At 52.1% G+C, this 21,266-nt stretch overlaps 1 protein-coding gene and 5 non-coding genes across 6 annotated transcripts in view; 5 read left to right on the plus strand and 1 right to left on the minus strand.

Annotated features, from left to right (window-relative positions):
• DHX37 (DEAH-box helicase 37) overlaps nucleotides 1-9,301 on the plus strand; it is a 30,771-nt gene extending 21,470 nt beyond the window's left edge. Inside the window, exons 15-27 of the mRNA XM_060119145.1 lie at nucleotides 134-366; nucleotides 2,180-2,291; nucleotides 3,670-3,776; nucleotides 3,930-4,118; nucleotides 4,539-4,663; nucleotides 4,764-4,880; nucleotides 6,148-6,320; nucleotides 7,049-7,163; nucleotides 7,289-7,426; nucleotides 7,626-7,720; nucleotides 7,813-7,886; nucleotides 8,482-8,579; nucleotides 8,734-9,301. Coding sequence (XP_059975128.1) covers nucleotides 134-366; nucleotides 2,180-2,291; nucleotides 3,670-3,776; nucleotides 3,930-4,118; nucleotides 4,539-4,663; nucleotides 4,764-4,880; nucleotides 6,148-6,320; nucleotides 7,049-7,163; nucleotides 7,289-7,426; nucleotides 7,626-7,720; nucleotides 7,813-7,886; nucleotides 8,482-8,579; nucleotides 8,734-8,819 — 1,662 coding nt within the window. The 3' untranslated portion in view covers nucleotides 8,820-9,301. The remainder of the gene's footprint in view (nucleotides 1-133; nucleotides 367-2,179; nucleotides 2,292-3,669; nucleotides 3,777-3,929; nucleotides 4,119-4,538; nucleotides 4,664-4,763; nucleotides 4,881-6,147; nucleotides 6,321-7,048; nucleotides 7,164-7,288; nucleotides 7,427-7,625; nucleotides 7,721-7,812; nucleotides 7,887-8,481; nucleotides 8,580-8,733) is intronic.
• Nucleotides 9,302-10,750: 1,449 nt separating this feature from the next.
• TRNAA-UGC (transfer RNA alanine (anticodon UGC)) lies at nucleotides 10,751-10,822 on the minus strand. Its single transcript has one exon. It is a non-coding gene; the product is annotated as a tRNA-Ala (tRNA).
• A 248-nt stretch (nucleotides 10,823-11,070) lies between these two features.
• On the plus strand, nucleotides 11,071-11,142 carry TRNAD-GUC (transfer RNA aspartic acid (anticodon GUC)). Its single transcript has one exon. It is a non-coding gene; the product is annotated as a tRNA-Asp (tRNA).
• A 1,981-nt stretch (nucleotides 11,143-13,123) lies between these two features.
• Nucleotides 13,124-13,196, plus strand: TRNAF-GAA (transfer RNA phenylalanine (anticodon GAA)). The gene has a single exon. It is a non-coding gene; the product is annotated as a tRNA-Phe (tRNA).
• Nucleotides 13,197-13,659: 463 nt separating this feature from the next.
• On the plus strand, nucleotides 13,660-13,731 carry TRNAD-GUC (transfer RNA aspartic acid (anticodon GUC)). Its single transcript has one exon. It is a non-coding gene; the product is annotated as a tRNA-Asp (tRNA).
• A 2,972-nt stretch (nucleotides 13,732-16,703) lies between these two features.
• On the plus strand, nucleotides 16,704-16,775 carry TRNAA-UGC (transfer RNA alanine (anticodon UGC)). Its single transcript has one exon. It is a non-coding gene; the product is annotated as a tRNA-Ala (tRNA).
• Nucleotides 16,776-21,266: the final 4,491 nt, after the last annotated feature.

A 21,266-nucleotide genomic window follows, 5' to 3' on the forward strand; every position in this document is an offset into this window, starting at 1 on the left:
CCGAGGCGGGGAGCGTCACCTCCAGGCCCTGCCCCGCCTGGCTGACTTCCTCTGACCCCTGTCCCGCGAATTCTTCCCTGACTCTGGTGGGACAAAGGTCAGTTTTCTTGTTGCTCCTGTCCCCCCATCCTAGGTCTTCCAACCTCCTCCAGAGGGGACACGGCTGTGTGTTGTGGCCACCAACGTGGCCGAGACGTCCCTCACCATCCCAGGCATCAAGTACGTGGTGGACTGCGGGAAGGTCAAGAGGCGGCACTACGACCGTGTCACCGGCGTGTCCTCGTTCCGCGTCACCTGGGTCTCCCAGGCCTCGGCCGACCAGCGGGCAGGACGCGCAGGCCGGACGGAGCCCGGCCACTGCTACAGGTGGGACTCCCAGGGGCCCCTCCAGTGACGCTGGGGCCACTGTGCGGTGGTCACCCACCCACGGGTGAGGAAAGGGGGGGGTCCCGTGTCCCACTGGAAAGCGTCCTTCACACCCCCTTTTCTGTTGGCTTTCAGGCACTTGCGTTATTTCTTTATTCTGCTACTGACGTCGGGCCCTGTGTTTATGAGCACCTCGATTTTTGTTTTGTTTTATTAACACCTTTTTTGAGGTAAAGTTCACATACCATAAAACTCACCATTTAAAGTGTGCAATTCCGTGGGTTTTAGTATATTGACAGTGTTGTGCAGCCATCACCACTATTAATTTTTAAACGTTCTCTTCACCCCAAAAGAGACCGCATTTATCAGTTGTACCCATTAATCAGTTTCTCCCCGCATCTCCCTACCACTCCCAACCCCCCAGCGCCCGGCAGCCACTCATCCACTTCCTGTCTCTACGCACGTGCTCATTCTGGAGATTTTCTGTACATGGAATCGGACAATATGTGACCTCTCGTGTCTGGCTTCTTTCACGCAACATCATGTTTTCAAGGTTCATCCACATTGTTGCCTGTGTCGGTGCTTCATTCCTTTTAATGGCTGAGTAACATGCTGTTGCGTGGAGGGGCCGCATCTCACTGTCCATTCATCTGTTGATAGACTCTTGGGTTGCGTCCACACTTTGTCCACTGTGAATAGTGCTGCCGTGAACATTCATGTACAAGTATTTGAACGTCTGTTCCCATGCCTCTCGGGTATATACCTAGGAGTACAATTGCTGGGTTGTACGATGACTCTGTGTTTCACATTTTGAGGAACGACCAGACTGTTTTCCATGGCAGCTACTCCATTTTATCTGTACATTCTCACCAGCAGTGTGTGAAGGTTCTAATTACTCCACATCTCACCAATGCTCACTCTTTTCTACTTTATAAAAATGAAAGTACGAGGTGGTATCTGACAGTGATCTTGGTTTGCATTTCTCTAATGACGTTGAGCATCTTTTCACGTGCTTATGGGCCATTTGTACGTATTCTCTGGAGGGATGTCTATTCAGATCCATCATTTCTTTTTTTCTTTTTATAGTATTTGCTATTTTATTTTATTTATTTACTTGGTTGTGCCAGGTCTTAGTTGCGGCAGGTGGGCTCCACAGGCAGGCTCTTTAGTTGCGGCTCGCGGGCTCCATAGTTACGGCATGCGAGCTCTTAGTTGCAGCACGCATGTGGGATCTAGTTCCCTGACCAGGGATCGAACCTGGGCACCCTGCATTGGGAGTGTGGAGTCTTAACCACTGCGCCACCAGAGAAGTCCCTATCATTTACTTTTCAGTCAGGTTGTTTGTCGTTTGATTGGTGAGTTGTAAGTGTTCTTTGTATAATCCTAGTGTTGGATCCTTGTCAGAGGTATCATTGGCAAATATTTTCTCCCAGTCTGTATGCTGGGTTTTATTTGTTTGTTTTCAATAGCTGTATGCTGTTCTTTTCAACGTTGCTTTACATTACAAAAGAAAAGAAAATTGAGAAACTATGCCAAGAAAACTCGTAAGCAATAAAGTAGTTAAAGCGTCCCGAGTGCCGTGTGCCAGGCAGTTCTAAGCAGTCTATGTGAAGATACCTGGAGTATCTTTACCAATCCCAACGGGGCAGCTGCTATGTTCGCCCATTTCACAGGTGAGGAAAGTGAGGCAGGAAGAGGGTAAACACCTTGCCTAGTAAAGTGGTGGAGTCAAGATTCAATGCCAGGTAGTTGGGCTGAGTTTCTTCCTTATTCACTTAACATTTCTTAGTCTCTGGTGCTTCCTTCTGCTCAGACTCTATTCATCTGCGGTTTTCGGTGACTTTGAGAAGTTCCCCCCTCCTGAAATCACCCGGAGGCCTGTCGAAGACTTGACCCTTCAGATGAAAGCTCTCAACATAGAAAAGGTCAGTTGCAGCACTAGCCCTGCCATCACCCCACTGACCTGCCGGGGTACCTGTGTCCAGTCTGGTGGGCAAGGGTGACCCCAGCCCCTCATGGGTTGTTCCTCCTTCCCTGCAGCCCAGGAAGCCCTAGGAGCTGAGCCCTGTGGTGCTTGCCCAGCCCCCTGGCGGTTTCTTGTGGGCCCCCCACCTCCCCAGTGCTGCACCCAGTGACTGTGTCCAGGGGTGCCCACCTCTGCCCTGCCCCGGGAGGGCTGGTGCAGGCAGAGAGAACCGCCCCCATCAGCAGTCAGTCCCAGCCCTCCCTTCCCCCCAGCCCCTGACAACCACGAGGCTGCTTTCTTGCTGTCCCTATGGATTTACATTTTGGACATTTCATAAAAATGGAATCATGATATTTGTCCTTTTTTGTCTGGCTTCTTTCACTCAGCATCGTGGTTTGTTTTTTTCGGGGTTTTTTTTAGCCAATGTAAACTTCATCTATCAGTTCAATACACAGTAAGATAATATAAAAGATAGGATCATGCTTTTCCTTGCTAAAAGTTTTTACATTAGTTATGTTTGGTATTTTATTTTCAGTGTCAGAGAACCTAGCTGACAGTTTGAATCAGAGTCAGTTACTTTCAGCAAATATTGTAAATCGATACCTGTTTTATATTTCTGTTGTTTGGATAATCCACAGCTGAACTTAGCAGCGTTGTGTTTTAAAGGTTCGTCCACACTGTTGCATGTGTCAGAATTTAGTTCCTTTTTATGGCTGAGTCACATTCCATCGTATGGATGGACCCTGGTTTTTCCATCTATCGATGGATATTTGGGTTGTTCCCGCCTTTTGGCTGCCGTGCCCGGTGGTGCTGTGAACGTGTATGTACAGATGTTTATTTGAATGCTGTTTTGAGTTGGTCACTACGGTGCCACCCTCCCTGACCCCGGTCACTCCCTGTCCCTGATCTGTCCCCTGATCATCTCACTGTCTGGGCACATTTTCTCCTGTGATGACGTTTCTTCTCTTGTATACTCACTGGTCGTCTGCGGCCCCTTGTGGCTGAATGAAAGCTCGATGGAGGCTGAATCCTTGTCTTGTTTTTCTCTATCTCCATCGCCAAGAACAGCCTCTGGCGCACACGAGGTGCTCAGTACATGCTTTTGAGTGAGTGGATGGTGTGAATGAATGAAGGAAGAGGGCCTCTGGAGTTTCCCCGGCCCGTGGACTTGGCGTGTGTCCAGGCCCCCGTGTCCCATGTTCTGAGCGTGAGTGGTGCTCGGAGGGCAGGCGGTAGGAGCCCCGTCCTCCTGCCAGGCCTGGTCTTGCTCCCTCCTCCGGCCCCCTGCTTCCTCCTCCACGTTCACCCGTCTCCTGCTGTGTCTCCCTGTGTCCCAGGTCATCAACTTCCCCTTCCCGACGCCCCCCTCCGTGGAGGCCCTCATCGCCGCCGAGGAGCTGCTGATTGCACTGGGTGCCCTGCAGGCGCCCCCAAAAACAGAAAGGTGGGGCAGGAGCTCGGGGGCAGTGGGGGGCCCAGGTCCCGCCCCGTTCTCTGCCCTCTCCCCTCTCCCGAGCTGACCAAGCACCAGGCCTCTGGGTGCCGAAGGCTTCTCGTGGAGCCTTCCCCGCACCCACCACAGGCCTCCATCCTCCAGGGTGAAGCAGCTGCAGAGGTCCCGGTGGAGCCGCCCCATCACTGAGCTGGGCAGGACCATGGCCACGTTCCCCGTGGCACCGCGCTACGCCAAGATGCTGGCGCTGAGCAGGCAACACGGCTGCCTGCCATACGCCATCACCATCGTGGCCGCCATGACTGTCCGGGAGCTGTTTGAGGAGCTGGACAGGTGGGGGCCGGGGGCTGGGCATTCGGGGGCCACCTGCCCTTGGCTGAGCCGTGGTGTGGAGCCTGGCCTCCTAGGGCACCTCTGACTTGTTGAGTGGTCTTGTACGAGACCCTCGCCCGCCCTGCGCCTGGCAGCATTCTGATCTCTACCGACCTCTGTTTGTTTTCGTTTTTGTTTTTGGCCACGCCGTGTACCTTGTGGGATCTCAGTTCCCTGACCAGGGATGAAACCCGTGCTCCCTGCAGTGGAAGCACAGGAGTTCTAACCACTGCACCGCCAGGGAAGTCCCATGATCAGGGTCATGTTGATCAGTGACCCCCACCAGGCATTTTTGGGCCCACCCTGAGTAACTGGCGTGTCCCCTGCCCCTGCAGCCGTGCGCGGCCAGGGCAACAGCCTACGTGGTGTGTGTGTTTGCAGGCCAGCTGCCAGCGACGACGAGCTCGCCAGGCTGAAGGGCAGGCGGGCCCGGGTAGCCCAGATGAAGAGGATCTGGGCGGGGCAGGGAGCCTCTCTGAAACTTGGGGACCTCATGGTGCTGCTGGGTGAGTGCCCTGCGTGGTGTGGCGTGTGGCTGGTGGGGAGGTCACGCGGGGTGGGACGGGGCAGCGAGAAGGAGTGACGCCCCCCCCACCCCATCCACAGGTGCCGTGGGGGCCTGCGAGTACGCGGGCTGCTCTCCGCAGTTCTGTGAGGCCAACGGGCTGCGGTATCGGGCCATGATGGAGATCCGGCGCCTGAGGGGCCAGCTGACCACTGCGGGTATGGCCCTGCGCCCGGCAGAGAACTTGACCCCGTTGGCGTTTAAAGTCGCTTTTGAGCGACGTCACCCACGTACAGTCGATCTCCGTTATTCACAGATTCCACATCTGCGAATTCACCTGTTCGTTGGAATCTGTTTTAGTGCTTTTGCCACTTCTGTGGTCCTTCGAGGGCACGCACATGAGCAGGGCAGTGACGTGTGCACGCTCTCCCGTCAGGCTGTCTGTCCGTCTCATCCTTCCCTCCGTGACATCTCTCTCGTCACCCTCTGTCCCGGCTCTGGCCTGGACCGGCTGCTGGCCGCACCTCCTGCCCAGCAGCCTCGTGCAGGGGTCCCTGCTCCCGAGTAGGGTCCGGCCCTGGTTGGTTTCTCCAGCAGTGGAAGGGGCCCCTCTCGTTGGAGTCGGGGAGCAGCTGACGGTTCAGCCCCTGCTTCCCGCTCCTGTTGGTCTGAGTGGTGGGGACCGGACCTGTTTGAAGCCACATTAGGGCTGCGCGTGGGTGGCAGGTCTTCCGCGTCCCGTCCCAGTGTTCTGCCTTCTTCCTGTTTCTTTCTTCTTCTCTCTCTTTTTAAGTTAAACAACATAGGTTTCACTGAAGGTTCTGTAGGGAAGACAGATTTACATTGCAAACCTCAGAACAGAAAGCCCTGGACTTCCCCGGCGGCCCAGTGGTTAGGACCCCATGCTTCCACTGTAGGGCCACGGGTTCGGTCCCCGGTCGGGGAGCTGAGATCCGCAAGCCCACTCTCCCCACCTGCCTCCCCCGTCCTGCTCCTCTCGTTTTTTCCCTGCCGCCGCCTCCTGCCACAAGCAGCAGGGCCCAAAGCCCCACCTCCTTTCTCCCCACCTGCGAAGTTTTCCAGAGCTTCAGATCCTTCTCATGCAGAAGAAGGAGGCCTCGCCCCGCGTCTCGCGCCTGAGCTCAGCAGCGCAGGGCCCTCGAGGGGAGAGGTGGTCTCCACACTCGTCCTGGCGTGGCTCGTCTGCCGTGTCTCCTGGCTGGGCGTGCTCCCTGCCCCGAGGCCGACGGAGTCAAGTGCGAGGTCTAGCAGCAGCACAGCCCGCTGCCTGCAAGGGAATTGGGGTTTTGTCCCAAGGACGAGGCAGACGTGGGTGTGGGTGTGGGTGGGCATCCTCGGTGGACGGGGGCCGAGACGCGCAAGTTGCTGAGGCCAGAGCTCCGAGCTGCACGGCGTGGGGCCTTCCAGAAGGCCGGGCGGAGCCAGCCCCCGCCTCGCCTTCCTCACGCCTGGATCTCCCCCCAGTCAACGCCATGTGCCCCGAGGCCGGGCTCTTCGTGGACCCCAAGATGCAGCCGCCTTCCGAGAGCCAGGTGACCTACCTGCGCCAGATCGTGACGGCCGGCCTGGGTGACCACCTGGCCCGCAGGGTCCAGAGTGAAGACCTGCTGGATGACAAGTGGAAGAACGCCTACAAGGTTGGACGCTGGCTCGGGGACGCGCAGCAGGGCAGTCGCTGCGCCTGGGCACTCTGGGCAGCGTCAGGACGCCTGTGAGGGGCAGCCGGGGGGACCCTTGGGTGTGGATGGGCCTGTCCTCCCGGGTCACGGGTCCCGCTGCCTCTGGGAAGGTCCCCACCCAGGGCCAAGGTGGAGTGACGGTGCAGCCACTCCTCCCTTTGGGCGTGAGCTTCGCCCCAACTTCACTGAATGAAGGTAGAAGCACATCTCATACAACCTGTCATTGTAAAGTGTACAATTCAGGGGGTTTTAGTCTATTCAGAGTTGTGTACCCATCACCACAATTAAGTTCAGAACGTTTTTATTATCCCAAAAAGACTCTGGATAGCCATTGCGGTCACTCCCCATTTTCTCTTGAGTCTCCCCACCCCGTGAATCTGTTTTCTGTCTCTACGGATTTGCTGTTCTATACGTCTCACACGAATGGGATCCTCCACCGCGTGGCCTCTTGCACTGGCTTCCTTCGCTCCTCGCTTTTTGGCGAGTCACGCTGCAATCCGTGTCAGTCCCTCTCACGGCAGGGTATGCGCTCCGTCGGCGGACACACGCCGCCAGGGTGGCCGTTCGTCACTTGACGGATGCCCTCCTGCTTTCCTGGCTGAGGGTGTAACTGGATTCAGGGAGTCAGCCTCACCTGACGCTCACGCATCCCCCAGACTCACGCCCACCCGCCGTCTCTCTCGCAGACCCCCCTCCTCGACGACCCAGTCTTCATCCACCCCAGTTCCGTGCTCTTCAGGGAGCTCCCTGAGTTTGTGGTCTACCAGGAAATTGTGGAGACCACCAAGATGTACATGAAAGGTAGCGCAGCTGGCCAGCCCCTCGCCTGACCCACGTGGCTCTGGTGAGCCGTGTCGCTGGACCCTTGAGGGGAGAACCCATGAGCCCTTCGCCGAGCCCCCATCCCTTCTTTCCTGGGCCCCCAGGCGTCTCGACTGTGGAGGTGCAGTGGATCCCGGTCCTGCTGCCTTCTTACTGCCAGTTTGACAAGCCCCTTGAGGAGCCGCCCCCCACCTACTGCCCCAAGAAGGGGCGGATGCTGTGTCACCGGGCCAGCGTGTTCTGTGAGTCGGGGTGACTTCCCGGCGGCCTTGGGCTCCACCGGACACGTGGTCCCGCCTCCCGAGTGCCCTGGGCGGTGTGTGTGTCCTGCGCCGTGTCATCCCAGGCTGCGGGCCCCCTTGGCGGGCGGGGAGGGGACTGGCGGGGGAGGGTGGCGTGGGGCTCCATCGTGGCCCCTGCTCACTGGCTCGCGCGCCCCAGGTCGCGTCGGCTGGCCGCTCCCCGCGGTCCAGGTGGATTTTCCGGAAGGCCTTGACTGCTACAAGCACTTTGCCCGGGTTCTGCTGGAGGGGCAGGTAGGCGGCACAGCTCCCTTGGCCCCTTCCTTGGCACCTCGGGTGGGACGTGAGCCCCAGATCTCTCACCCCATCCTGTGGTGTCTCCCCAGGTCTTCCACAAGCTGGCCTCGTACAAGAGCTGTTTGCTGTCCAGCCCCAGCACGATGCTGAAGACGTGGGCCAGGTACAGTCTCTCCCGGGGGCGTCGGCTCAGCACGTCGTGGTGGAGGGAGCTGAGACTAGTGTCCTGGGGGCCGCCGTAACAGATCCCCACCCACTGAGGGCCTTACGAAGACAGGAGTCTCTTCTCTCGTGGCGCTCCCGGGGACTCGGGGTGAGGCTGTGGGTCCAGGAGCCCCAGCCAGCACTTGGTTCTGAGCATCCGCTCTGTGCCGAGCGCGTTCTCGTGTTACGGTCGAGCCGTGACCCTGTCCCGTGGCGTGTCCCAGGGCAGGGAGGTTGTCCCCAAAGAGAACAACTAGTACAAGTGGCAGGGGTGGCACAGGTACGAAGGGTCACAGCAGGAGGTGGAGGTGAGGTGGCGGGCGGGCGGGGCTGCGAGCCGGGCGGGAGTCTGGAGGAAGGTTCCAGATGGACGAGCACTGGGTGGGCGGGTCAGAGGCAAGCGGTGGGAGGTGATGGAGTCTGGATCCTTCCATCCGGCCGGCACCCCCAGCCTGCCGGAGGGAAGGGGACTCCCTGCAGTTCCTGGGCACGCCTGGCAGCGGTGCCCGCGTGTGGGCCTCGTGACGCCCCACGTCCTGCCTCCCCACCCGCAGGCTGCAGCCCAGGACAGAGAACCTCCTGAGAGCCCTTGTTGCTGAGAAAGCCGACTGCCGAGACGCCTTGCTGGCTGCTTGGAGGAAGAACCCCAAATGTGAGTCTGACCAGGAAGGGTGCCCCGTGGCGAGGACATTGCGGGGGGACAGGATGGGGCCACCGAGGGAGCCCAGGGTTAGCGGGAGGGTGTGCCCTGTGGCGGGTGGGCGGGCACAGAGCCGCCCTGACCGTCCTCCCTCCCACCCCTGCAGACCTGCTGGCCGAGTACTGCGAGTGGTTCCCGCAGGCCGTGCACGCCAACATCGAGAAAGCCTGGCCACCCACTCCTGACCGCTGACCCGGTGCCGGCCTGCAGGGCCGAGGACTGGCCTGAGGACCCAGGGGGCTGGCAGTGGCCGGTGGCCACCATGGTCACCCTGACCCCAGACTGCTCCCAGGAGGCAGGTGGAGCCCCTGGACACCCTTGGTCATCTTGGCTCGATTCTGGGCACAGCTTGCTGCCTCCCTGGGCAGTCCCACGCGGGGTGGCTTTTGTAACTCTTTATTACAGGGTGGATCATGGTTTTATCTCCCATGCTGGTCCTGCTTTAAACGTGCTCTGTGGACGACATTAGTCCCTTGTAGAGCAGCAGGGCTGGCTGGAGGGTGAAGGCGACCACGGGCCCTTCCTCCACTCCCTGTTCCCTGCGGGTGTGGTGCACCCTGCCCACAGCCAGCGAGGTCCCCCAAGGCTCCCGCCGGCTCCTGTGGAGTGGGTGTCCCCTCCCTGGAGTCAGCTCCCCGCTGGCTACATTGCTGTAATAAACCTTGACTGTGACAACAGGTGTATACCGCGTCTACTGAAGTTCTTTGGGCCAACCTCTGAACATGGGGGTGGTCCAGGGACATCTGCATGTGTGCGTGCACACATCCGTGGAGACTAGTCTGGATGGATGCTCATGAACGTGTTAGTGGTAATCCTGTGGCACAGTTATAGAGGTTGATCATTTTTCTCACTTTTACTTTAGGTATTTTTCCTGAATCAGTTTGTATTAATATCAACGCATAAATTCGGGAATTCCCTGGTGGTCCACTGCAGGGGGCACGGGTTCGATCCCTGGTTGGGGAACTAAGATCCTGCAAGCCGCGCAGCACTGCCAGAAAAGTAAAAAATAAACACAAATTCTGTAACATAAACACATACGTAAGACAAAAAGACAGAGATACGTGTTTAATATTCCAAAACTATTCACTTTCTCCACAGCCTAGCTACTAACCCTACTGTCCCCCCAAACTAGGCGGTCTCCCCTACCCCACTCCCTCTGCATTTAAGCCATCTGCAAGGTCTGTTAGTCCACGTCCGGGATTTGTCCAGAACCCCCTCGTGCTCCCCACTTCCACTGCTGTGCCATCCCCACCTCTGCTTCCAGCAAGCCTCCAGCAGCTCCTGCTTGGGCCACGGCAGTGGCTTCCTGGCGGGTCTCAGGTCCACTCTGCCCACCTGTGGTGGACTCCACATGGCAGCCAGAGGGAGCTGTTTTAAAACATAAGGAAATCCTGTCATTCCCCTGCAGCAGGCCTTCCAGTGTCTTGAAGGATTCAACCCTCTCCTTCCCTCATTCGTTAAACATGCGCAGGGCTTTTTTCCTGCCCCTTCCATGCAGATTCCTCCCCCTGCCCCCCTTCAACCTCAGGGCCTTTGCACCTGCCATTTCCTCTTTCTGCAGACAGGCCCCCCTGACCCTTTATCTTCCGCAGTCTCCACGTCCCCCCCTTTAGTCTCCATCTCATCCCAATTGCCATATTCATAAAGCTCATTGCTACTTGCTTATTGCTAGTTCCCTAGACTGGAATACTGAGGACAGGAGGGCTGAGAAACCTTGCCTGGGGTATCTGGGGATACAAGGGTACTTGACACTACCTGAGCACACAGTAGGCGCTCAACGTGTCCGCATTTCTTGGCAGTAGGCGCTCAGGAGTCACGGGATGAATGGCCAGTTGCAAAACCCTCCTTAGAAATCCAGTGTTTTCTAACTGCTTGATGATGTGAATCACTAGGAGTGTTTGTTTAAAAACGCAGCCCACTGCTGACCTGAATCCGAATCTCCAGGGGAGGGGACACGGGCATCTGTGATTGAGACCAAGGGCGTTTGACTAGCGCCGCCCTCTCCAACGGAGCCCCCTTCTTAAGCCAGCTGATGCGGGGGCTTTGGGTCCCCTTCCCTGCTTTGCCTTGTGGTCGTGTGACTGCGATCCAGAGGGGGAAAAAACTAATTGTGGGTGAAAATGTGGAGATGCCGGGGATTGAACCCGGGGCCTCATACATGCAAAGCATGCGCTCTACCACTGAGCTACATCCCCAGACCCGCGAGCCTATCTCCTGGAACTGAGGATATAGGAAGTAGTGACTTCGCTCCTCCACGTTTCTTCCGTTCTGGAGGCTCAGCGCCTTCAGAGACGCAAGTAAGTCTTTCCCGTCCCAGGAAGCCCACCAACCAGGGGCGCCCGGCACTGCGCCCGTGGAGACCAGTGTCCGGAGTAGACGGGTGTAGCAGCCAGAGAATGGTGTTTCTTTATAGGTTTGGCGGGAGAACACGAAGTATAGCTTGTCCTCGTTAGTATAGTGGTAAGTATCCCCGCCTGTCACGCGGGAGACCGGGGTTCGATTCCCCGACGGGGAGGCTATGCGATTGTTTTAACACACACACAGACATTTGGGGCATCTTCTCCAAAATGATGACTATGATAGACAGATATACGTGAAACCGTGTAAATCTGGTTTTCGGAAGATGTCCATTTCCTCAAGAAGATAGTGGAAAAGACTGTATACTCAGCCATGAGCACTATAGGCTCCCTTCTATGTAAGAATAAATATACATAGTGAGTATATTCGTGTTTATCTTTCTGATCGGATTACAGCAACAACTAGAGCGAACGTTATATAGTTCCCATCATGCACCAGGCAGTATCCGTAAGCGCTTTACAGGTGTGCACCCATTTAGTCCTCACAATAAGCCTAGTAGGGGCTATTTTATCACATCAGACAGATGAAATGCAGGCACAGAGCGTGGATCCAGTAACTTGTCCGAGGTCACATGAATCAGTCTGGTCTAGACCCTGGTTACTTCTGGGGAGAAGGACTGGGATAAGGTGGGAGTGACTCTGCCTTTCCGTTCGGTAGTTTTCTGGACTGTTTCAATTTTATTTATTTATTTTCCCGCTCTCCTTCCCTTCCTTCCTTCATTTCTTCCTTACTCGAGTTTTATTAACTTGGTACACTTAGTTTTTCAAGAGCTACTACGCTTTCGTGAAAAGCAGCGGTAGGGTCCCCTGCCGTACCCCCTTGCTCCTGAAGGAATTTAGGACATCCCGTTTTGGTGTACTGTTTATTTTGAGCCGTCAGCACCTCACTGGTCTCCTTGCTGCCACTTGAGCTCCTCCTGTCCATTCTCCATACAGCAGTCAAGGGAGGCTTTACGAGGTAAATCATATCACTCACTCCCCAGCAGCTTTCCAACACAAAAGAAAGTACAAACCCTTCACCGTGGCTTTCCAGGCCGGCAAGGTCTGGCCTCTGCCCACCTCTTTGTCCTTGCCTCCTATCTCCTGTCCCCTCAACCTCTTCACCTCTTCCACGCTGACTTTCTTTCCATTCATATAACTGGCCGGACTCTGTTTCAGCCTCAGGGCCTTTGCATCAGCTGTTGCCTCTGTTCCAGAGGCTCTTCCCCCAGCAGGCTCTTCATTCTCCAAGTCTTCTCAGCACTCTCTCCTTCTCTTACTGCCCCCATCCCAGGTGTTCCATCCCATCACTACCATTTATTTTGCTTCTTAGCATTCCTATTATGACGAACTATTTTGTTACTGTATTTGTGACTGGGTTACAGGGTCATTAGGTACTTAGCAAACACGTATTAAATGACTTCACATCATGAAGGGCGTCCACACTTGTTCATCCTGTCCCAGACAACACTCCCCAGCCACCCATCTCCCAAAGGGCAGGGAAGCAGAAAGAACCAAACCTGGATGCCGACCTGTTGATTTCTTCGTGCCTTGAAGCTGAGCAGTTGCCACAGGTGGGGTGGCCATGCTTGGAGGCCGGATCTGTGTCACTGCCCCAAGGAAAGCCCATACGGCCTCCCACATGCCTTGGCGTGGTCAGCATCCCTGCCATGCGTTGGGCTGCTTGGTGAGCTGCACCCAAGGGGAGACCTTGTTCAGTTGCGCAGAGAAGGGAGCCTGAGAAAGCGGAGCTCTGAGCCAGGTAAGATTCGCTCTTTCCTTAATTCAGCAATTATTTTTAAGCACCTATTAGGTGCCAGGCACTGTTGTCGGCCTTAAGCGATACAGCAGTGACAGAGGCTGATGAGTTCCCTGCCCGTCGTGGGTCTGTCATTCTAACCGGGGGGACAGATAATGGACAAGGAAAACAATACCTGAGCTAACGGTAAACAATAAAGGGCTGGGATCGCGTAGGGAGGTGTGATCAGGGAAGGCTTCTCGGAGGCGGTGGCTCTGAAGGACGAGAGTGGGCGGGTGCGGGGCGAGCCTGGCAGGCATGCGTTCCCGCCGACCCCGGTTCCTCAGCAGCGGATCCACAGGTCGAGGACCAGGGCCATTGGACGACGAGGAGGACAAAAGCGCAGGGTAGAAGTGACAGTAGCCGAAATAGCTCAGTTGGGAGAGCGTTAGACTGAAGATCTAAAGGTCCCTGGTTCGATCCCGGGTTTCGGCAGCTTAGTTTTTCTTCCCATGTGTCGGGGGAAAACAAAAAAGAAGAAATGATTCTTTCAAACGAATAAAGGGGTTTCATTTTCTTTGTTTAAAACATCTCCGAGCAGTATCGAAGGGAAGCCAGAGGATATGGGAACCTCCTTACAACTCCCCAACTGGAAAAATAGGACAAGACCAAGAGTTCCCTAACTCCGTTTCTTTCACTTCATAGACACTTAACCTCTGTTAGATGTCTGTTGGTTAATTTTTGCTGTTTATTAATTTTTGCTCTCTGAACCCTCACGGCTAAATCACGGACCAGGGAGGAAAAGTAATCTTTAAGATGGAATTAAATAAAGTGGGATTTTTCCTTCTTTTGTTTTGTAGGAGAAGGTGAAATATTTAACCTTTTGGAACATGTGACTATTTAGGGAACGCTGAATGTGCCTTTTAGGGGAGAGCCGAAAAAGTATTCAGAGAGCTAGTCCTCGTTAGTATAGTGGTGAGTATCCCCGCCTGTCACGCGGGAGACCGGGGTTCGATTCCCCGACGGGGAGGCGATCTCTTTTCGAGCTTCAGTACATTTTCATTTCTCTTCCAAATAAATAACTCTCATAAAAATTCCTTACTCTTTGAAAGAATCAACCTGGCAGGCAAACGAGATTTGCACCGGCGGTTATCTATCATCCGCTTGGTCTAGTCAGGACAAGCGTCCTCCCGTCACATGGTTACAAGAAAGAAAAAAAAAAGTTCTCACGTTGAAGTGGAATTTTCCATTTTCTGCATGCCACAGCGCCGCTGTCAAGGGTTTGGTTTATATAATGATCTCCCTGAGTAAAACTGTCAATTCCTAAGGCCAGGAAATGCTCATTCGGCTGCAAATATTTCATCTTCTTATGTCTTGCGCTGGCCCAGAGGTTGGCCCTCAGAAAATGTCTATGGATTTGAGACAGGAGGTAGGGTGAGTCTAAACTGGACCGTTTTTTTTTTTTTGTCTTACTTCAGTTGCAGACTCAGCTTCCTGAATATATGGCTATCATCCTTCCCAGGCTCCTCGACTTCATTCATTTATTTGTCTGTTCATTTATTTTTCACATTAATTCCATAAATATTTACTGAGTACTTATTATGTGCCAGGCACTGTTCAAGGCTCAGGGGATAGAGCAGGAAACAAAACAGGCAAGGCTCTGCCCTACTGAGCTTAGGACCAAGGCATGGAAACAGACAATAAGCGAATTGTATAAAAACAGGTTCTGAGAGTGATAAATGCTATGGAGAAAAACAAAACAAATCGAAGTGATGCGATAGCGAATGCATGGGATTCACAGGTCCCTTCATTTAAAAAAAAATTTTTTTTTAATTAAAAAAAAATCTTGGCCACACCACACAGCATGCAGGATCTTATTTCCCGGACCAGGGATCGAACCCTCAGCCCCTGCAGTAGAAGGCAGAGTCTTAACCACTGGACCACCAGGGATGGCCCCATAGGTCCCTTAAGAGAGGTGGCCAGGAAGGCCTTCCTGAGGACCCCGGCAATGAAAAGAAGCCAACCATGAGGAGATCTGGGGAACAGCTTTCCAGACAGCGGGAATGTCAAGTGCAAAGGCCCTGAGGTGCATAGCAGCCTGGTCGCCTGAGGAACAGCTAGGAGGCATGTGTGGCTAGAGTGCCCGTAGAGAGGAGCAGGGGCGTAACGGAGGGACGTTAGGGGGGGGTCAACAGAGGCCAGATCACCGAGCGCCTTAAAGGCCAGAGTTAGGAGCATGGATTTGATTCTAAGTTTTACACAGAAAAGCAAACATAATCGGGTTTGTTTGGAGCAGAACAAGCAGGGGCACCTGCTGAACTGACTACAACCCCTCAGCTCGCTCCCGAACCACGTCCAAAATACCACCACTTATGTTGCCGTCCTTCTTCCGTTCTGTGGCTAAGGTCGCAGCTCTCATGGCCGCCCTCTCGAGCTAGAACAATAAGGAGAGAGGATGGCTTTCAACGGAGCCCCATTCCGCAACTCACCCCATTGCCCTCCTGCTCTTTTCCTGTTTCACCAAAACAGTATCAGCAAAGTGTCAGTTCACACATGGGGTGAATATGAGAAGTAGTAGCTCTTCACTGGAGTTCACATAATAACAGCATTTTTAATCATGGGAACTGGCATTTCAGAGCAGGGGCCTCGTACCAGGCACTGTTCGTTCTACACCTGCTCTGTGTAACTCATTCAATGGTCACGATCACCCTGTGAAGCAGTTACTAGTCAAATCTCCATTTCACAGATGAAGCCCAGAGAGGTGAGGTAATGAAATTACAGCTGCTGGGTCCAATGTCCCGGGCACCAGCCCATTTGGGACTTTACTATGAAGGGTTTCAGGTACTGGCAGGCTGTAAGGGAGACGATTAGTTAAGGACTGAGGTGGCAGTGTATTTTGGGGTGCGTTCTCCACATCATAGTAAAGTGACTATTTCTTGCCAGGAAATCTCAAGCGCTGGTGGAAAGAGGCGTAGCCTCACTTTTCGGTGTTCTCCTTGTCTCTCACCGAACCAGCGAGTGGCACCTTGATGACTTGAAGGACACTCCATACGCACTGTGACTTCTCTCCCCTTGGGGAGCACTCTGGAAAAGAGGGGCTAATTGACAGCTAAGGAATGGATCTTTTCAGTGAGCTATCTCAAAGAGATTCCTTCCTTCCTCAGCGTTTTAGTGGGGGTGGATCTGTTTGGTTTTTTTTGAATATATCTTTTTTTTAATTGAAGTCTTGTGTTAGTTTCAAGTGTATATATGTATATATTCTTTTTCAGATTCTTTTCCACTGAGGGTTCATGTTGACATTCAGAGCTCTTTTTTTTTTTTTTTTTTTTTTTTGTCTGCGTTGGGTCTTCTTTGCGGTGCGCGGGCTTTTCATCGAGGTGGCTTCTCTTGTGGCGGAGCACGGGCTCCAAGGTGCGCAGGCTTCAGTAGTTGCGGTATGCGGGCTCAATAGTTGTGGCTCGCGGGCTCTAGAGCGCAGACTCAGTAGTTGTGGCGTTCGGGCTTTGTTGCTCCGCAGCATGTGGGAATCTTCCCAGACCAGGGCTCGAACCCGTGTTCCCTGCATTGGCAGGCGGATTCTTAACCACTGCGCCACCAGGAAGTCTCAATATTCAGAGTTCTTGTTGGAGAAAAATTAAAAGAAAAATAAACTGCAAACCTCACAGTCACCAAAGGTTGGCATGGTTTTAAAGACCAGGAAACAGGAGATTTCTGGGTGGAGGTGCAATGGGGGCAATGTCCTTATTTATTGGAAAGAAACTCTTTTATTTTCTGTTCCTTCTTTTCTGTCTGTGAGGAGCAACATTCATGAATAGGTCTGTCTCCCTTTGCTCCTTGGTTCCGGTATCAGGACGGGTCTAGTTGGGAAACATAAAACGATTTATTTTGGTTTGCTTTAAACTTTAACACCCATTTAGGTATACAACATTTTAATTTAGGGGAAAAAAAAATCTAAAGAATAGACTATAGCAGAGAATTTCAGAAAGAAAAAGGAAAGGGGAGGGGGATGTAGCTCAGCGGTAGAGCGCATGCTTTGCATGTATGAGGCCCCGGGTTCGATCCCCGGCATCTCCACTATACCTTCTCTGATTTTTTTTTTTTTTTTTCCTCAAATTTCTGCCCCTGTTCATCATACAAACACCATGGACATGATTACAACAGGTATTACTCCTCCGGTCAATACTTGGAAGTGGGATTTTCACAATAGGTGGGATCTGCCCTTCTTGAAGTCGCTAACACTCCCAATGTAATTTTGTTAGAAGAGGCAAACGGAAGCAGTTACAAGAAACATGTAGAGGCAAAACCTGACATGATGACTGAAACCACGGAAAAAGTGAGAATGATCATTCAGGGAATTTACCCTACGCTTCCTGGCATTGTGACTGCAGTGAAAGGCCTGGAGGCCTGGTGACTCGTTCCCGGCCACCAGACGACAACGTGGACGTCGTTCAAAGGTCTGAGCGTCTGTGCAGGCCCTTGCCCTTTAGTTGCGCTCTCAATAACTCCCTCTGAAAATGGAGCCCTTTTCAGAGGGAGCCACCCAAAAGGAAACCAGCAGACACAGCAGGCGGGACTGTGCTTCCTGCTTCCTCAGCGACAGGCCACGTATGAACGCATGAACGGCTGTGGCACACCTACTGTTTAAACCTATGTTTATACACTGTACTTTACCATTAAAAATAAAAGCTATTTTATTAAAAGAAGGGGTCCTGTTGCACTCTGGGTTCGGTGGTTCTTCGTCTGCAGAAATAATGAATTCCTCATCCATCAAATCCTGTCTCTCATTTGATTTGACCTCATGTTTTAAATCATAAAAACACCTCATCTTAGAGCTGGAAGGATCTGACTCCACACAGCCTTCGTTTTTTGAGATGAAACAAATTCATGAAATGACTCAGCCAGTTAGGGAGTGGAGTACTGGTGACAGCTTCTCTTGGTAATGAACTTCCGTGAAGGTTATTTCTCCCTAAATGTCAACAAGGTTTTAAGAGAACAAAACGTTGAAGTTATCTCTAAAGTTATCAGGCCTCCCATGAAATGAATCATATGATTCTGTTTTACTTTGTATCTTATGCTTAAATGTTTCTAATAGCACAATGACAAGGAAAAAAAACACCATAAGGAAAAAAGAACAAGGTGTGCTGAGAAATGGAGCTTTCTAGAAAAGATGTCATAAATCTTTGAAAAAAAATGTTTTCCAATGATTAGATTTGATTTTACAATTAAAAAAATCAAAATCCATTATATGAGGTACCAAAGGTAGTCACATTCTTGCGACTTCCCGGCGGTCTAGTGGTTAAGCCTCCGCGTTCCCACTGCAGGGGGACCCAGGTTCGATCCTGGTCTAAGATCTAAAATTTAAAAACTAGCCAAATTCATAGAAACAGAAAGCATGATGGTTGCCAAGGGCTGGGGGTGAAGGGTTAGTGTTTACTGGGTACAGAGTTTCAGTCTTGCGATATGAAGAGTGGAGATGGATGGCGGTGATAGCTGCACAACAGGGTGAAAGTTGAAAGGTAGCAGAACATGCCCCTGACGTTATTTTGAGCTGTCGGCACTTGAAAAACAGCAAATGCAAAGCAAGGCTTTCACTGAACTCCCCTTCTCCGCCCAAAGACAGATCCTTCAAAAGGAACTCCATGGTCCTAGATCCCCTCCCCAGGAATTTCACCAACCAGGGAAGAGTGGCTCTTGACACAGGAGAGACTAAAAGTTGATACCAAACTGTGTCACAAGCTATCATATCTCTATCCATTCTTCTAGTCTCCCAGCAAAAATCATTTACTCTCCCTTAAGAGGACTTTCCCTGTTAAGATGGTATTTAAGCCTAAATTCTAAAGTCACATCTTTGAGTGACACATTTTCCCTCCGGGGTATCTCCCATATATTAAAGACGTGTGCATCTTAATAAATTATTGTGCTTTGTTTTGTTTTGTTCCTCTTGTTACTCTGTCTTTCATTACAGGCATCTCAGTTAAGAAATCAGAGGGTAAAAGGAAAATTATTTTTCCTTCCCTACAATATACTTAACGCTACTGAACTGTACACTAAAAAATGGTTGAGATGATATATTTTGTGTGTATTTTGCCACAATTTAAAGACAACAAATTAAAACACAAACAAAGACCCAATAAGTTAACTAACTTCGTAACGTTCCTATACCAGGCAAAATTGGGGACTGGAACTTCTTCGGTCTGATTTTCTGACTGGTGGGGGATGAAATGGGTTATTTTGAAGCCGGAGCAGTTTGTTTTCTGCCACACAATGCAAATACACAAATATAAGCAGGAAAAGGAACAGAGCCTCTAGGGCTTCTTCTTTTATTTTCCCCCCTAAGCCGCAGATTCCCTTGACTTCCTTTTATGGTTATATAACTGATGACAACACAAGGCAAACCTTTCCCATCCAGCTCTCCGATTTCACCCTTTCCCTTGGGAGGAAAATGTTTGCTGGTCCTTTTGCGAACATTCTCATGATGCTGAGTTAGGTCCCATACAAGGTTGTGTGACCTTCAGGGGAGCTGAATCCTTTGGGGGAAGGAGGAAAGGCAGGCGGACAGACAGGCACCAGTCCAACCCCCTGCAGCCCAACACCCAGGCCCTTTGTGAGCTCAGCTCATCACGTGCTCATGCCTGCCCACCAATCCCGCCTTGTTGCTGGATCTCTGTCACTCTTCCATTGGTACCAGCTCTGAAGCAATCCCTTCTGGGGTGCCTGCAAAGGATGGGTCAGTGGATGAAGGAGCTGAAAATGGATCCGGTGACTCAAGCTGCTTCTGGCATGTTCTAGCACATTGCATTCTAGGTCAGGGGATTTTAGGAGCGTAACTTGATACCCGATTCCTGAATCCAAGTGGGACATTTAGACTTTGGGGGCCCTTCTCAGCAAACAGAAAAGCAGTTGTAACAACAGCAACAAAAATCCTCTGTACAGCAGGGTTTATCAACCCAATGGATTACTGACATTGGGGACCGGGTAATTCTGTGTTGGGGGACCGTCCATTGAAGGGTTTAGCAGCATCCCTGGCCTTTATCACTAGATGCTTGTGGCACCCCTCACCCCCAATACCACAGTATGACAACCAAAAATGTCTCCTGGGAATTCCCTGGCAGTCCAGTGGTTAGGACTCGGTGCTTTCACTGCTGTGGCCTGGGTTCAATCGCTGGTCGGGGAACTAAGATCCCAAGAGCGGAGAGGGGGCCAAAAAAAAAAAAAAAAGTCTCCAGACATGGCCAAATGTCCACCGATGGGCCAAATCACTCGTGGTTGAGAACCACTGCTCGAGATAAACAGCAGCCACCTGTCTTTGGGGAGGTCATTTTTCCCTCCCCTCCCCCTCACCTCAGGGCCCTTGGACAAATGTTTATTTCTATTTGCTTCGACCGAACCCACAGTTAGACTTAAGTTAGGGACCGCAGGGGTGGTGCAGAGAATTTTTCTGCTAGAGACAACACAGTGTTCTCAGCTCGTAAGAATGTTGTTTTCTCTTTGGAGATAACCCCGGGCCCATTCCCCACCCTCTGAGCCTCTCTTCTCCCTCCTCTCCCCCCTCTTTCTCCTTCTTTCCCTCTCCCTTGCCTCTGAAATCAGGCCTGTTTTTCTCTGTACCTTTTGGACCATGAAAAAAACTATGTCACAAGACTCGTGACTCAGCCTTTAAACAACAGGAATCACAAGGCTTGCAGGAAAGGAACAGCCCAAAGCAAATAGGGTGTGGTTTGAAGCCAGGTCTGGTCACCTGAGAAAGAACCTCAGCTTTTTGTTCCTCTGAAAACTTCTTTCTGAAATTTAGGGAGAAAAAAAGAAAAAAACTTTCTAAAGAGCCTTGATGTTCTGTTCCTTTAAACCCCCTTTCCAAAAATTTAGAAATAACCTTCACGGAAGTCTGTACTGGAAGTTACCGTGAAACGGCAGAAATGCATCTGGGGGTGGGAGGCTCCGAGGAGCTCCAGTTCTTTACGTCTCAGCTCAGAAAGAATTCAGCGAGAGGCAAAGTGATAGATAAGGAGTGATTTATTAGAAGAGGACGCTTGTGAGGCTTCCAAGTGGGTGGGCGAGAGGGGGCTGCACCCCGAGAACTTAGTGGGCTACAGTTTTAGAATCCAACAAAAAATGGGGAGGGGGAAAAGACCACCTTCTTCCTCATTCTTGAGTAGATGTTAAGCTTCCATCACCAGTTCCTCCTCCAGGTCAGGCAGGGGAGTTTTCTTGTCGCTCCATAGTCAAGTCAGGACTGTCATGGTACAGTGGAAATGAGCAAAAAGGTGGTAACATATATTAAAAATGGTAAATCATCTCAGGTTTCAGTATAATGTCACCCTTTCCTTATAGGTTTGTTTTTAGTATGCCCAGAGGAGCATGTCCTAGGAATCATTAAGTTACTGAGCTCACTGGGCAGGATATGGGTCTCCTTCCACTGTTGTTTGTTTCGGGGCATGTCTCATGCTTCTGTTGCATGGGTTTTTTGCTAAGCAAGCCTGCTGGTTTTGTGGTTAAGTAAACCTGCTTTCTTGAGTGAAAGACCACTTAGCTTACATACTTTTTTCTCTACTTACAATCCCCTAG

This window comes from Mesoplodon densirostris, chromosome 15, assembly GCF_025265405.1.
Source record: "Mesoplodon densirostris isolate mMesDen1 chromosome 15, mMesDen1 primary haplotype, whole genome shotgun sequence".
Classification (NCBI taxonomy): Eukaryota; Metazoa; Chordata; class Mammalia; order Artiodactyla; family Ziphiidae; genus Mesoplodon; species Mesoplodon densirostris.